The sequence below is a fragment of the Onychomys torridus genome, chromosome 6 (assembly GCF_903995425.1).
Source record: "Onychomys torridus chromosome 6, mOncTor1.1, whole genome shotgun sequence".
Classification (NCBI taxonomy): domain Eukaryota; kingdom Metazoa; phylum Chordata; class Mammalia; order Rodentia; family Cricetidae; genus Onychomys; species Onychomys torridus.
Window position 1 is genome coordinate 99,078,940 of NC_050448.1, and position 15,524 is coordinate 99,094,463.

Below are 15,524 nucleotides of genomic sequence, written 5' to 3' on the forward strand. Positions count from 1 at the left end.
TTGAAATTACAGATGGTTGTGGGCCACCATGTGGATGCTGGGAATTGAACATTGGTCCTCTGGAAGAGCAGCCAGTACTCCAAACTGCTCTGCCAGCCAACTTGTTCAAGTTTCAAAAAACACTCTTTTTCTTTAAAGGTTATGAAAACAACAGTAACTGCAAATACCTATCCTCATTCCTTTCACCAAGGCCTCACTATGCACTTTTCATATTTCCTTCTCCCAAGTTCTTTTTTGTTGTTTGCCATAGATTTATGAAGTACCTGCAGTCATCATTTTTGTCTATCCCACCTCTCATTGATCAACATTGCTAGACTTGGCAATCTCAGACTTCCAGACAGAGCACTGAGAACTTTCAATTCTATGACAATGTGTGACAGTGTTTACTCAATTTTACATGTCCATGGCCATTTACAGTTCCAGGGAGAAAGGTAACTCTCATTTCATAGAAATTTGCAAATGTTGTCTAAATCCTGTCCCTATATCAGTTTTGAGGAGCCCTACTCTTGCTTTATTGTCAAAATATCAGTGTATGTACCCTTGAGACTCTGTTTGGAGAGTAGGATTAATTAAATTAATTAAAGATAAACATGAGCTCCCTGCAAAGAAATTTTATATATCTTTAAGAAAAAAATACAGTCTGCCAATTTTAACTGATTTGTGTGTAAGTCTGAGTAAGGAATCATAGTACTGATTGCAAAAATTCCTTGGCTTCTGCAGCTGGTGTAGAACACCTTTCCATGTAAATGGATTTGGATCCTCCCTGACAAGGAAACATTTCCCTTCATATAGCACTTATTAGAAGTTTTACTGTAAGTTTCTCTGCCCTCAAATCATAGTGCTTTCAGTATAAACCAGTGTTATTTTCTTCTGACGAGGGAATGTTCTACCCTAACATGTTTGCAGTATCTCTTCATTGTTTTTCTGAATCTTCATTGACTTGACGTGTATCTACTTTATGATATCCCATTTGGTTTGTTACTCCAACTTCGTTTCAATCTATGATGCCTTAGTTTTATTTGAATTTCTGGATATATTGAGTCCCATTTCCACCATAACTTAATCTTCCACACCTTGATGACAATTATTCTCTGAAGTGGGGCCTTGTGTTCTTATCGCATAACATCAGGCCACAGAATATCTCATTCTGCTATGGACTTATTTTGTGCGTTCATTTTGTCTCTCAGTGCAGCACAGCAGGAAGCTCCTGGATAGGAGATGTGTCTTGTGAACACGGACCACAATGCAATAAAGTAATAATAATATAATAATACATGAAATTGAGCTTCGTGTTTTATGAAGTCTCTCTTAAACTAGACCCATTAAAGTGTTAAACCCAGTGATGAGAGCATAGTACAAACTCAAGAGCCATATATGGAAAGGACATAATACTAAGAGTCTAATGGTTACTGAGAAAAGCTGCTTAAGGAAAGCCAGCACACCAAAACCTCGAGGCAATTTACAATTCACACAGCTTGCTCCCTCCCTCACCACTGTACATGAGTTCCATGCAGTAGTCATGTGAGTTACTTACTAAAGCAAATTTTTTGTTGAGAATCATCTGCTCCACTAAAGAAGATTCATTATGGAAGAGGTGGGGCTGCATATGACTCCACATGTGAGGAAACCACCAGAACTCATCCACAGACCCCAAAAGACAGTCATCTCCTTCATCTTCCTCTTCAGTTCCTGTAGGGGCACAAATGATTATTTAGTTAATTCCAACTGCATCTTCAGTCTATCTATCTATCTATCTATCTATCTATCTATCTATCTATCTACCTATCTCTATAATTTATCTATCTATTATCTGTATCATCTGTCAATTATGTAGTATCAATATTTATACCTTTATCATCTATATTATTACCTATTTATCAATCATTTATCATGTACTTTATTTAGAAGACATCATTATCTCACATGTACATAAGTCACTGAACCCAAATTTAGCAAAGAAAAATCTGTTAGGGAACAATCAGAAGCTGTGACAAAACTTTTTTAAAAGATATTTTTTTTATTTTAAATTATGTGCATGTGTGTTTCTGTGTGTAGGTATCTGTATGTATGTGTGGTGCCAGCAGAGGCCTGAAGAGGGTGTCAGAGCCTCTGGAGCTGTTACAGCTGATTGTGAGCCATCTGACAGAGGTCAATGTTGGAGAATATTTCTTTACATTGTGTGAAGATGTGTCATTGTGATTGGTTGAATAAAGACCTGAATGGTCAATAGCTAGGCAGGAAGAGATTAGGCATGACTTCCGGGGACAGAGAGGACTCTGGGAAGAAGAAAGGTGAAGACACCAGCAGACTCAGAGCAAGTTGGACATGCCATACTGAGGAAAGGTAAAAACCATGTGGTAGGTTACTAGAAGCAGATTAATTTAAGTTATAAGAGTTAGTTGCGGGCAAGCCTAAGCTTTCATAATTAATAAGTCTCTGTGTCACTATTTGGGGGCTGGTGATTCAAAGGTAGTCCAACAAGAAAGCTTGTTACAGGTTGTAGTAACAGATCCCTGGCTCTCTGAAAGAGCAGTATACACTCTTAAGTGCTGAGCTATCTCTCCAGCCCCCAACATTTAAAAGGTTACTAAACATGAAATATGAATATCAAAATATTTTAGTGTCATCTTTAAAATTAATATTTAAATCTAATATTTAATAAAATATAATAATTCACAAAGACATTAGGCTCTTTAATCATCAGAGTCTTTGTACAGCTTATAGGATGGAGAGAATGAATAGAGCAGAATATCAGGCATATTACAAATGGTAGGACTACAGAAGAGGACGTAGATGATTTTGACAGGGCTTGTTTGCTCAGATGAAAGAAAATTGCTTCCTGGTTTGTACATGGTGTTGGCACACTGTGGTGTCTGTGGCATTTCCTTGCCGCACCTTTCACAGTGGAAACAGAAAAGTTTCTTGAGGCTTCTCCATTATCATCTCATCCTGAGCTCTACCTCCCTAGCCATGAGACTCTGACAGAGTTAGCTGGGGCTCCCTCGTGTGTGAGTTGTTTCTAGGCTGCTGTTTCTGCTGCCCCTTCCTGTCACATGTAACTTCTGTCTTTCCTATCTCATGTAACATGTTTCTGTCTGTCAGCACTCTTTAATTTTCCAGCTAGTTTAATGGGAGGCAGGGGAGAGAGCAACAGATCTCAGGGTTCTTTAGAAAGATGGTTCAAGCATGATAATTATCCTTCTCTGAACATCACAGTAAAATTTCATTTGTAACTTTTATACATTGGAAGCATGCTGGATTTAGAGAAATGGTTTCTACCATCTGACAGATTTATCTTAAGTCACAGGAAACATAATTTTATGTCCTTTCATGTTTCTTTACAACTCTCTTTATCTGAATCCTTGAATCTCAGTTTGGGTATATTTTAGATCAGAATCGATTATATTGAGTGGAAGTATCTATTTATTACTTCCAAGATGATGATAAAACAAATGAAGTGAATGTAGTTGTCTGTGTTTAGATTGCCTTGGCATCAAGGGGACAGAAATGAGAAGTTACATCCCTTGTGTCACTACAAATGATTCTTGAGCCCAATAAAGTCAACTGTCAAGAGTAGCTTATTTTACTATACGTCTACTTAAAAACCTTACTCTGGAGCGCATCCTCTCTTGCTTTTACATTGTAAACTGTCGCCAATTGAGACATCAGCAGAGGTAACACAGCTGTGAAGAGTTTTGTGGCACTGTGGTGATCAGTTCTCATGACACCCTGTCAAAAGGTCACAGCTAACTTCACTTTCTCAAAAAAGGAGACTGATCTTTACAGAGGCCAAGGAGCAGGCTCTGAGTCAAAACGAAGATTAAGAAGGCCCTGAGGACTAATTTAATTAAGCAACTCCACATTCAGGGCCCTTAGTTATTTTTCCTTGGCCAAATATGGACTCCAGAAATAGGGTCAGAATTTCCAAATCCAATACCATGGTGCTTTCCACATTTTCAGGTAATTCTGATGCAATCAGAATGGACGGATGTTCTAACTTACACTTAGCAGTATTTTCCTGATATGTCCTAGCCTCACCAACCTGTAGACATCAGAACTCTTTTTACCACCTAACTTTCTCAATGAATGATTACCAATTAAATAATAAGCTCTGCAGGGAACCTGCACTCTGGTTAACTGAGGGCAAAGACTATCTTCTGGTTAACTGAGGGTGAAGACTGTCTGGGCACTTTACTAGCTACATAACTTTGGGCCCTTCAAAATCTAAGACAATGTTTAAATTAAAATAACTCAAAGAAGGGAAAGTTTTAGGCTGCAGAGATGGCTCAGTGGTTGAGAGCACTGGTTGCTCTTCCAGAGGACCCAGGTTCTATTCTCAGAACCCACACAGCAACTCACAACCATTTGTAGCTCCAGTTCCAGGGGCTCTGACCTTCTTTCATGGCCTCCACCAACACCAGGCACACATATGGTGCACAGACATACACACAGGCAGAACACGCATACATATGGAATAAATTTTTAAGAAGAAAGTTTTTCTCCTGAAGCAAATTTTTTATATTAAATCAGCACCATTTTTCTTTTCCCCTTCAAAACTGAGTAAAAAGGACAGTTTTCAACAGAGGCAGGAATCAATTACAAAGGAAGACAATGTGCGTTGAGTTTTATACCATCTAATTTGAAAGGCTGAGACTTAACTTTTATAATTGTTCCCATGAAAAATGATTTATTTGGCTTTAGAGAGCCCTGGATATACTTGTGCAGGACCTTCCCTCTCCTCCACAGATCATGAGATCTCACCATCCTTGGCTGTACTTTCCTCCTGTGTGTGCAGGTCTCCTGTTGATTTAGCAAGAGCACTCTCATTGTGAGCTGTGAGAAGTGCTTTTATTAGAAAGAAACAAACCAAAACCACAACACAACCATTTCATAGCTTAGAAGGAAGGGGCTTCACAAATGACATCATTTCTAGTGCCCAGGGTTGAGAGAAGAAGACGGAGTTGCCAGGAGACGTGTGCGGATTTCCCGAGTTTGGGCTGCCCTGGTTTTAGGCCTGCCGTTCTTCATCTCATCCCCTTCCGTTTGGTTTGAACATGGAATGAAGTCCCACAGACTCGTGTGTGGAAGGCTTGGTCCTCAGTGGGGTGCTATGTGGGCAGGGGGCAGAGACTTGAAGGGCCTAGTTAGAGGAAGCAGGTCTTTGGAGACGGGCACACTTCCTCCCTAGCCCCTTTCTCTTCTGTTTCGTGACTGTTAGGAGGTTAATGGCTGCTGTGCCACACGCAGCCACCATGATGCTCTGCCCCACCACAGGCCCAGGCACGATGGGCAAAGCAGACCAAGGGTGAAACTTTAGAAAAGAGAATTCAAACCCTTTTTCTCTTAAAACTTCCCATAGGCACTTACTGCAGTAACAGCCTGGGTAATACAACCTCTTTCAAAGATACTATGTAATCAGTATGTTTTCTGATTCCTTCTCCGCATCTTGATTTCCCTCTCTTTACACATGTCAAAGCATCTGACAGCTTGACATTAGGGAGGTAACCATGGACAGTCTGTTTCTTTAGGCTTTTTATATTCTCTGTTGTGAAAGACAGCAGCATGGTGGGCCTAACATTACTAGAATCAGGACCTGAGCTTCTGTACCCTGGAGATCCTTTCCTGGGGAGCACTCCGTTGTTTCCAGTTTAAGAAATCTCTGGTTATCACAAAACTAATTCTGTGACTAATATGGAACTTATTTTGTGTTTTTTCTCAGCTCTTGTTCAAGCTACCTTCTTTCTATGGTAAAGCTCTGTAAGCAGCATGAATTGTTGGAAAGCCCACCCTCCTCAGAGATGTTAGTGTGTTTCTGTGGACCTTGTTTCTTTCTCCCTCTTTAGCTTGTTGGATCTGCTTGTTGCCATCACACAACCTACTGGAAGTACCTTTGATATTATTAATAGTGTTTGCTAGTGCAGTCACTGCGGTTTGGTTCATCTTCTCTTATAACTGCTTTGGCTATTCTTGGCTATTTGAATTTTCATATAAATTTAGAATCATGTTACCAATACCCACCAAGAAACTTACTAGAATTGTGTCTGAGACTGTACTAATTATAGATCACGCTGTAGAGGGCTGAATTCTTAAATCTAGTCTTCAAATCCTTGGACATGTTTCAGCTTTTTAAACTTACACCGAATACAACTGTATAATTCTGAAACTTATTCCTGAAACTTTGTTGATGGAATAGTAAGTGATGCTTTGTTTTATTTATCTATGACTTTGATGATGGTGTGCAAAAACATAACTGATTTTGTATATTGCACTAGACTCAAAAAAGTTTTTAAAAAGATAAAATTGGCATTAAAATTAACTATTTTCATTATCTACAAACATGGAGAGAGGGCAGACAGCCTAGACAATGAGAGGGAAGAACTTACAATGCATGTAATTGAGAAATTATCACACAGAATGGTTCAAGAATCTATAAGTCAGTAACAAAGAGAAAACCTAGAAACCAGTGATCCTCAGAAGAGGATCTCAAATAGCCAGTAATCATGTACATAGGCTCGCTTCCTATTCATAAGACATGTATGTTCTTTCCTATTCATAAACCATCATAATAAATTTCTACATTCCCACAGAACAGCTAAAATTTAAAAGGGAAATAACATGAAATATGAGGCACAGTCCTCAGATAGCTAGAAATATACACTGGAAAAATCAGTTTGTAAAATTGGTTGGCCTTTCCTCTTCAAGTTTCCATGTATGTATCATGTGAACAACTACACTCTGGGCTAAGATCCATCATAAAAGAACTTATGTTCTCTGAGGGACAGGGATGAATGCCTAACAGGAAGATCTAAGAAATGTCAAAGGCTAGAAACAACCAACTACATTGCAGGAGATTGAATAAAGTGTTGGTATGCACAAATGAAACGCTACCAAGAAAAATAAGAGAATGGTATCTATATCTGTGTGACTAACACAATGTAGAACAACAGCAGCAAAAATTGGCTATGGTGAGTTTACACTTATGTAAGAGCCAGGTGCAGCTAATACGGTACTGGTAGCCAGGGGAGCAGTTCAGAAGTGTTAGGAGCAGGAGGCTAGAGACTACAAGAAGGGGATAGGGTATGATAATGCTTTTCTTCTCTGCTTGAAAGTTAAATGACTGTGTACAGTTTGTGAAAATTCACTAATGATCATGTTCACTATTTATGGACTTTTCTATATGCAAATCATAGTTCAACAAAAAGGAGGGCCATTAGAAAATACCATAAGCTTTAGAACCATTAACATTTTCAAAAATAAGAATAATCCTTCCTTCCTTCCTCCCTCCCTCCTTCTCTCCCTTCCTCCCTCCCTCTCTCCCTCCTTCCCTTCCTCACTTTCTCCCTCCCTCCCTTCCTCCCTTACCTTCCCTCCCTCCCTCTCTCCCTTCCTTCCTTCCCTCCCTCCATCCCTCCCTCTCTCCCTCCCTCCCTTTCTTCCTATCTATCTGTCTATCTTTCTTCTTTCTGAGACAGGGTTTCTCTGTGTAGACCTGGCTGTTCTGGAACTCCCTCTGTAGATCAGGCTGGCCTTGAACTCAAAGATTCCCCTGCCTCTGCCTAGGATTAAAGGCATGGCTCATTAACATTTTCTAAAGGTTAGAAGTAGCACGTTAACTGGAGTTAAAGGAGATGAAGAAAAATGGGGAAGGACACAAAGGGTGCAGGAGAGGGGGTGCAGGAGGGAAGTGTGATTTCAAACCGAATGGGCAAAGGAACCTTACCTGTGTGATAAAATTTCCCTGAAAATCCAAGGTTGAACGTAAAATTTGTGATCTGTGCACGCAGAAGATTCTGAGTGTCAAGTAGGGCCTGAAATACAGAACGAACAAAAGGTATTTCAGGATGACAAGGTACTAAATGGCTTTACATACATTCAAAGAGTAAAAACACTCTTCAAATCCAGTGGTGGTGTGTGGCTAATGTTGAGATTATATAGCACATATATGTACTAAGACTTTAGTCCATATGAAATCAGAAGAAAAAAATGTTGCCTGTAAAAGGAAAAGTTTAATCCATATGTATGAAGGAAGGAGTGTATATCTCTTTTTACCCCTCAGGGACATAGATAACCAATTCCAAAAGGACATTCAATTTAAATTAAGCTTGGCAAGAACATATGTGGAAAAAAAACCACGCTGGCATTTCTCAGATATATATCTTTGTTCTTCAAAACACAAAATTCTTAACTTTCAAATCTGAGACTCCCAAAAGATAATTATTGCTATTCAAAAGAAGATATCAGGGTAAAGCAAATTTACAATTTGCCCATTAAAACAAGCAGATATCCATGATGGTTTTTCTTGACTGAAGGTTGGTTTGGATGGGATTAATTATTACTAATCCTATGGGATTAATAAAGTGCACCTCTGGTAGTGTCTATGAGAGGATCTGCAAGTGGGATTAGCTAAGAGACGTGGTCTCTTCAATATGAACAGCATCACCCAGTAGATTGGGACTAAGTTGGAACTGACAAGAAAAAATTGAGAAAGCCAGCTAGTGTAGACAGGCTCTTGTTCTGTGCTTCCTGGCCATCAGGATGCAAACTCTGCTCTGATGCATGCTGTGATGAACTGAAGTCATGAGTCAAAATAAATAGGCCCTCTGCCTAAGCTAGGGCAAGCATTTTGTCCTCTGTCAGAGTACACACAGTGCATTTCTCATAAGGGGTGAGCTGGAAACCTGCTTTTACTTTTAATTCTGATGTCTGTGAATATTTGGTGCACATTCGTTGTTTCTTCTCCTTTTCTTCCTGATTCTTATTTAAATTCCAGTGATTGCAATTACTTTGTCCCTCTCTCCCTCCCTCCCTCCCTCCCTCCCTCCCTCCCTCCCCTTCTCTCTCTCCTGTGTGTGTATGTGTCTTTATAACTTTGTGTCCACCTCAATGAAACATAAAAAGCACTGTTGGTTTTCAAAAATGTCCTGGTTACTCATGAGGAGACTGAGGCAAAAAGATCCTAAATTGAAAGCACAGACATAGCTTAGGCTCTCATGGTAACCTTCTATCCAGATCTTTTCTCCTTTAGTACGTACATCCAGGCCCACAACTAACCTTGTGTTCTCAATAACAGAAGGGATGCTCAGCAGTACCTGAGCTGCCATGTTCAGAGTCTCTGTCTTTTTATTCAGTAACCACGTGATGATTACCTGCCTTGTCAGAATGCAACTGAGTCTGTGTATATGCAGAGGAAGAAATTCTTTCTTCCCAAACTTCAACTCATCTAATCAATCATTGATTATTGAAATGAAAGCATGTAATTGTTTTCCTAACATTTCTTTGTCTGCAGGAACTAACTCCCTGCTATGCATGCCTGAATGATATAGTAAGTTGGTCTACATGACACTGATGGATGGAAGGCCTGCAGGCAGATCTCCACACCGAGTGTAAAGTTTATTGATGTCAGTGTCACTGTAGAGAGGTAAGGTCTTGTTCTTATAAGGGTGGGGCACAGGATGGACACAGGAAGAAAAACTGGATGTGTGAATGTGCAGCAGTGAGGAAGGGGATTCCTTCCTTCTCCCAGGAGCTGATGAGCTAGCTTCTCTTGCAGGGAGGGTACTGTACAGGTGTAAATTCTGTGCCTTTTCCTTTCAGCCCCTGTGGAACTTACAATGCAGTCTTTAAAAGGGCAGGCCTGGAAGTCAGCTGGTGCTAACTGGAATTCTGGATCTCCCCCTTTCCACTTTTGGGCATGTTATTAAACTTTCAAAGCCCCACGTCTCATCATTGTTAAAGTCAGGGTAATAACACTCACTTCAGGGCTCTATCTGAAGATTAAATGAGACAATTCATTTATGCCATTGGTGCAGTGACTGGAACATAATACGTGAGCAGCACGGAGCTTGCTGCTCTGCCATCCTGCTGCTGCAAGCATTGCTACAGCTGCCCCGGTTGTTACCATCGAGTTCTAGAAGAAAATCTGTGGTACTTGCTTGAGCTTGGCCTTCGTTTGTAAAGTTAAGACGGTCTTCTAACTCAGAATGTAATGAGGGTGAATCACACATGCAGGAGTGTTGTTGGAATCTAAGGCAGTCTTTTCATAAAACAAAAACAAAAACAAAAAACAAAAACCAGAGCCAGATATCAGGGAGAAAGTTGAAAGATCAGAGAAGCAGAGCAGCCAGCCACTAGCTCTTATCTATACAAAATCTTCAGTCCAAAGAGAGCGAGTCCCTGTTTTCGCACACCTTATATACCTTTCTTTGCCTAGACATCACTTCCTGGGATGTGTGTGCCTCCCAATACTGGGATTAAATGTGTGTGACATCACTCCCTGGCCTCTGTGTCTAATCTAGTGGCTGGCTCTGTCCTCTGATCTTCAGGCAAGTCTATTAGGGTACAAAATATATCACCACACAGGAGTGGTTAGTGAAGTTTGCTAAAAAGCCATTAAAATATCCATCTATATCTATCTGTCATCCATCCATCCATTCACCCATCATCTATGATATCTACCTACTATTTATCTAACAACTATTTTTCTATATTCTACCTATGCCTTCTATCATTTACCTTTCATCTATCTATCTATCTATCTATCTATCTATCATCTATCTATCTATCATCTATATTTAAATATCATTTATATATCACCTGTCTATCTAGCATCTACCTATCAGCCATGTCTACCTGTCGATCATCTATCCATCCACCCACGCACCCACCCATTCACTCATTGCTTAGTGTACTGTCTTTATTTGATTTACAATGTTTCTTCTGCACCTTCCCTGCCTGTTCTTTTGTTCCTGTCACTGTTTCTCTCCAGTTGAACATTCTAGCTAACTTTTCCTGTATGACTTAAATCTTACCTCGCTTCTTTTCCTATTTTACTCCAATTTACTCAGGGGCTAAACATTCAAAATCTTCTATAAAATTATTTCTTGCATATCAAATGACCCTACCTTAAAACTGGGAAGCCACCATCCTTTCCTTTTGCCTTCTGCCCTTTTTGTTGGAACCAGCCCTCAGTGAATGTTTTGTGACTATATGCTGATTTTTTTAATGTATAGTTGTGATCACTGTTTGTTAGGAGAAAACAAACAAACCTCTTATTTCTGGGCCTTAGAAGCTAAATTAAGTTCCTGCAAAATAATATCTTTAACAACTAGAATATATGGATTTCCATGACTCAACTACCCTGGTGGTTGCCAGTTTGAATATTTCACACATTTATAATATATTTTAAAAGCAAACACTGAAACACTTAGAAGATATACTGAAACATATGGTCATACTAATTATGCCATGTACGGTGAGATGGTACATCCTATCTGTCAGGCTGATTGGACTGAGCAGTGTTCCAAACATTAGTAAAGTATGCCTGAAGATGCCAGTGAGGGCATTCTAGAGGTGGCTGGATCCTGGGAGCTCTGACTCACTGACTGGACCAATTCTTGGTGGATTCAGAACATGATGGCATTATTGCGAGGTGAACAAAGGGTGGGGTGGGGCCTGGCTGGAGGAAGCAGGGTACTAGGCCTCATCCTTGGGGGTTGTATGGTGCCCTGATCCCTCTGTGTACCCCCTTTTCTCTACTTGTAGGCCATTACAATGCACTGCTCTGCCCCCCACACCCTTTGCTGTGAAGATGCTTCTGAAACCAGAAGCCAAAATCAATCTTTCTTCCCTTAAGTCCTCCCAGATATTTGTTCATAGGGGTAAAAACTGAGTAGTTAACACTTGGTAATGAGGGAATCTGTGTCCAGATGGTATTTGTGTACTTTGGATAAACAGCAATACATCTCATACTTAAATTGATTTTACAAACCATATTTTGGGAATGTGCATGAAAAAAGTCTTATATTTATGCATTATTTCCATTGTTTTAAAATATATTGAAGGTTTTGTGTAAAAGTTTAAGTGCCTGGGAATGTTTTGAGACAACATCCTTTTCCCTAAGCTTGCTATTATTGGAATGATGTGATTCCCTGAAGCAGCATGCTCATCACTCTGAACAAATATTAAAAATATGATTCTTTGTTTTTATTCTCTATTTGTGATATGTCTAAAATGATGTAACTGTATCAAAAACTAGCAGTAAATGAAATTATTGCTACAATACTAAAATGCAAAAAAAAAATACTCCATAGATTTTAGGCAAGCAAACTCTCTCTGGGGAGTAGAATCTGATGGAAAAGGCAAATAATCATGCCTATTCAAACATTAGTTCAGAAGCCTTGAAAGCATGGCATTACTGAAAAGTAGTACTTTTATTTTTAGGAATTCCAAAATATAGCATGTACTTAATAATACGGTACATTTTTCCAATTCCATGTACCATTGATTATTTTTAAAATAAGACATTTTAAAGTCATCTATTAAGATAGCATTGTTACTATTCAATAACTAAGTCAATCTGTATACACACAGATATGAAGGGATACAGGCAAATCAGAGTCATAGAGATAGCCGTAGAGAGTATGCTAAAATTTGAATGAAAAGAACAGGTTTGCATTCTTTATTTAATAGCATATTGTGGATAGGCTTTATCCTTTCACCCCAAATCAAACCTTCTAATCAATACAGAATACTGTTCACATCAAATGGCTGTACTATAATTGATTTGATCATTTCTGCTTATTGTACATTTGAGTCCCTTTCACTTTGGCAAACATAAATCTTGTTCTCTGTAAAACTCTGTATTTACATAGTGAGAAACCATCCCATGAGTCAAGTAATTCTATTCACTTTTTAATAAACAAACAAACTGCAGAAGATTTGAAAATGCTTAATAGAGTACTGAAAGGGAACATAATGTCCAATAAAACTGTAAGACATTTGCATTCAAACATAATTCATAAAAATTTAAAAATCATTTTTAAAATCTAATCTATATGCTGTTCTTTCTTAGCTTTTCAAGTTCTCATTATGCAAAGTCAAGAACATTTTCAAGATCTGGTTGAAGGCAAAAACAGATCTAATTTAAAGAAACTGAGCTCCAAGGATTGAGTCAAATGGAAGCTTTTATGTGTCTTTGGATTTCACTCAATTTTCCTTAACAAAATGAATATACCAAAGAGAGAAAAATGAGAGGCAAAAATTAAAATTAAACATAATTGCAAAACATTTTTTGTATGAGTCGTTTTATATTCAGCAAATGTGTGGCACTCTTCAGGAGAACATCTGCTAATTTTTCACCTAGATAATATTTTAAACCATTTCATCATTTGTAAGTGAATAGACTAGGCTGATAAGACATTCAAAGATGAGGAAGATATTTTATATGTTGAGATTGTGCTGGTTAATTTGTGTTAATTAGTTAGTGAGTTAGTTAGATAGTTAGTTAGTTTGACAAAAACTAGAAATGCCTGAGAAGAGGGAAGCTAACTGACGAGTGTCCCCTGGCACCACATTTGTGGGCATTTCCTTGGCTGCAGAGTGATATGTGTGGGGCCACCCTAGGCTGGTGGTCCTGGGCTGAATCAGAAAGCAGGCTCAGCAACCCGAGGGGTGTAAGGAAATAAGCAGTATTCCTCCATGGTCTCTGCTTTGGTTCCTGTCTCCAGATTGCTGCCTTGAGTTCCCTTGATGATGGGCTATGACATAGCAGTGTAAGGCAAACAAACCCTTTCTTCTCAAGGTTGTTAGTCAGTGTTTTATCACATCCACAGAAACCAAACTAGGACAAGTATGCTTTTCAGCAGGAGAGGATATATGTATTATCAAAAATGTAAGTACCTACATTTGCTAAATTAAAGCAATCGGGTAGCTATTCGTAAAGACCTATATTGCGCTTCTGTGTCACACACATAGGAATTCAAACATCAGAGCTACTCAGTGTAGTAGTGTTACCCATTTCAGATGAAATGGAGAAGCAGCTACAGTCCTTACAGCCCTAACATATAGAAATGGAGCTGTGGCTGCAGGAGGACCCGTTGCCCTTTTTACCAAGCTTGAAGACTTCTTTTTGCCTTTCCACAAGATTTCATCTCTGTTTCCTCTTGCTAAACAAAGACCATATGCCCACAGTTTCCCGCTGTATTCCAAATGTCTCTTTAGTAACGTGGGTGTCTATTGGCACTAAAGAGGAGGTACCCCAATCAACTGTGTGACAGAAACCATCACAGGGTTCCGAGTCTTTCTAAATGTTATCGAGTCCTTCATTCCCCACAGGAATATTCATGCTTTTTATGTTTGCTCTGTAGTAGCAGAGCAAGGACATATATGTTTGTGTGGAAGGTAAGGGGAAAGAGTTACATAGTAACATTGAATTGCTACATCTTTTAACTCACCTAGAACATACATTATGCATAAACTTTAAATTATAGGCTGAGGGTTATTTTTCTTCAGTGTTTGGGCTGAGATTGGCAAAAATGATTTGTAACTAGGAAACAGAAAATTATTGTTATTCTTCACTAGGTGTTTGCGATTTTTATGCATATTTAGTGTTTGGCTGATACACATAAATAGGCAAAATACTTTTAAAAGGAAAATTAAATATACAAAGCAGTTCACAAATCCTTATATTACACTATCTTTAGGGGACTATTAGCTATGTCTTCCCATTTATCTATTTAGAAAAAGGATTTTATATGTCATAAAATACTTTAATACATGTAAATAATGTTATCTAGTCTTCTTCCTAAGAAGTAAAAATGCTAAGTACTTACAAACACACATGGAAAAGGCCCTCTGCATCCTTCCACTTCAACTTTAAAAGCAAAGTGGGGCTGAGGGCTATCCACTCCATTAGGCAGTGGCTGCATTTATTGTGTCTCAGCATGATTAGGAGCCGGCCATGCAAGCATGTTTGTTTAGTGGCATAGGAGTAAATTGTTGATGGATCAATCATGAAATCAAAAGGCTTGTGGAGCATCTGCATATTCATTTATTTATTTTGAGTATTTCTTTTTTTACTCTTTGATTTTGTTTTTATAAACTGGAATCTTGATAAAAATGTCATTATAACTCAAGCTGAAAAATAAAATTAGGAAACATTTTACTTCACTTTTTTTTAAAGAAAATATGTCCTGTGTCAGTGCCTCTCAGGACTGATTGGAAAGTAATAAAAGCAAAAACAATCCTAATGTGTCACCCTTAGGAAACTATCAACTATATCTCATAAATCTACTACGTAGAAAAGAGTTACGCTAGCACAATGATTTCAATAAGTTAAAGGTTTGCTCTTAAGTAGCAGTAGATCACACACAAAGCTTACCAGAATGTAGACTCCTGGGTTCTAACCCAGACACTGAACAGTCCTCCTGAAGCAAGACCCAGGTGATTTTTGTGTATGTGGCATTAAATCACACCCTAGGCATTAGTAATGCATTTCCTGATTTGGAATGCTGATAATTCAAAGCAGCTCGAGTTCATTTATGGACCTGGTCTTTTCTTCAGCATCTGAAAATGTGTCAGAGACTGTTAGCTTAGTTGGTTCCCGATGTGTAGAGAGCTGCGTACAGCTGCGCCTCAAAGATGGCTCCGGCTTCCACCCTCCGCCTTCCCGACGGTGAGTGCTCCCTGTGATAAACAACTCCATATTTGGCTAAGGCAAAGATTCTGGCTTGCTTCCGCGCGTACCT

At 38.9% G+C, this 15,524-nt stretch overlaps 1 protein-coding gene across 3 annotated transcripts in view; it reads right to left on the reverse strand.

Annotated features, from left to right (window-relative positions):
- Nucleotides 1–15,524, reverse strand: part of LOC118585657 (bifunctional heparan sulfate N-deacetylase/N-sulfotransferase 3) — a 154,350-nt gene that overhangs the window by 94,882 nt on the left and 43,944 nt on the right. For all 3 annotated transcript variants that reach the window (XR_004945220.1, XM_036190456.1, XM_036190458.1), the window contains exons 3-4: nucleotides 7,721–7,808; nucleotides 1,535–1,689 (exon numbers count right to left, since the gene is read on the reverse strand). Coding sequence is in view for 2 of the 3 variants with exons in the window: in XM_036190456.1 (XP_036046349.1) it covers nucleotides 1,535–1,689; nucleotides 7,721–7,808 (243 nt within the window). In the remaining variant the exon portion in view is untranslated. The remainder of the gene's footprint in view (nucleotides 1–1,534; nucleotides 1,690–7,720; nucleotides 7,809–15,524) is intronic.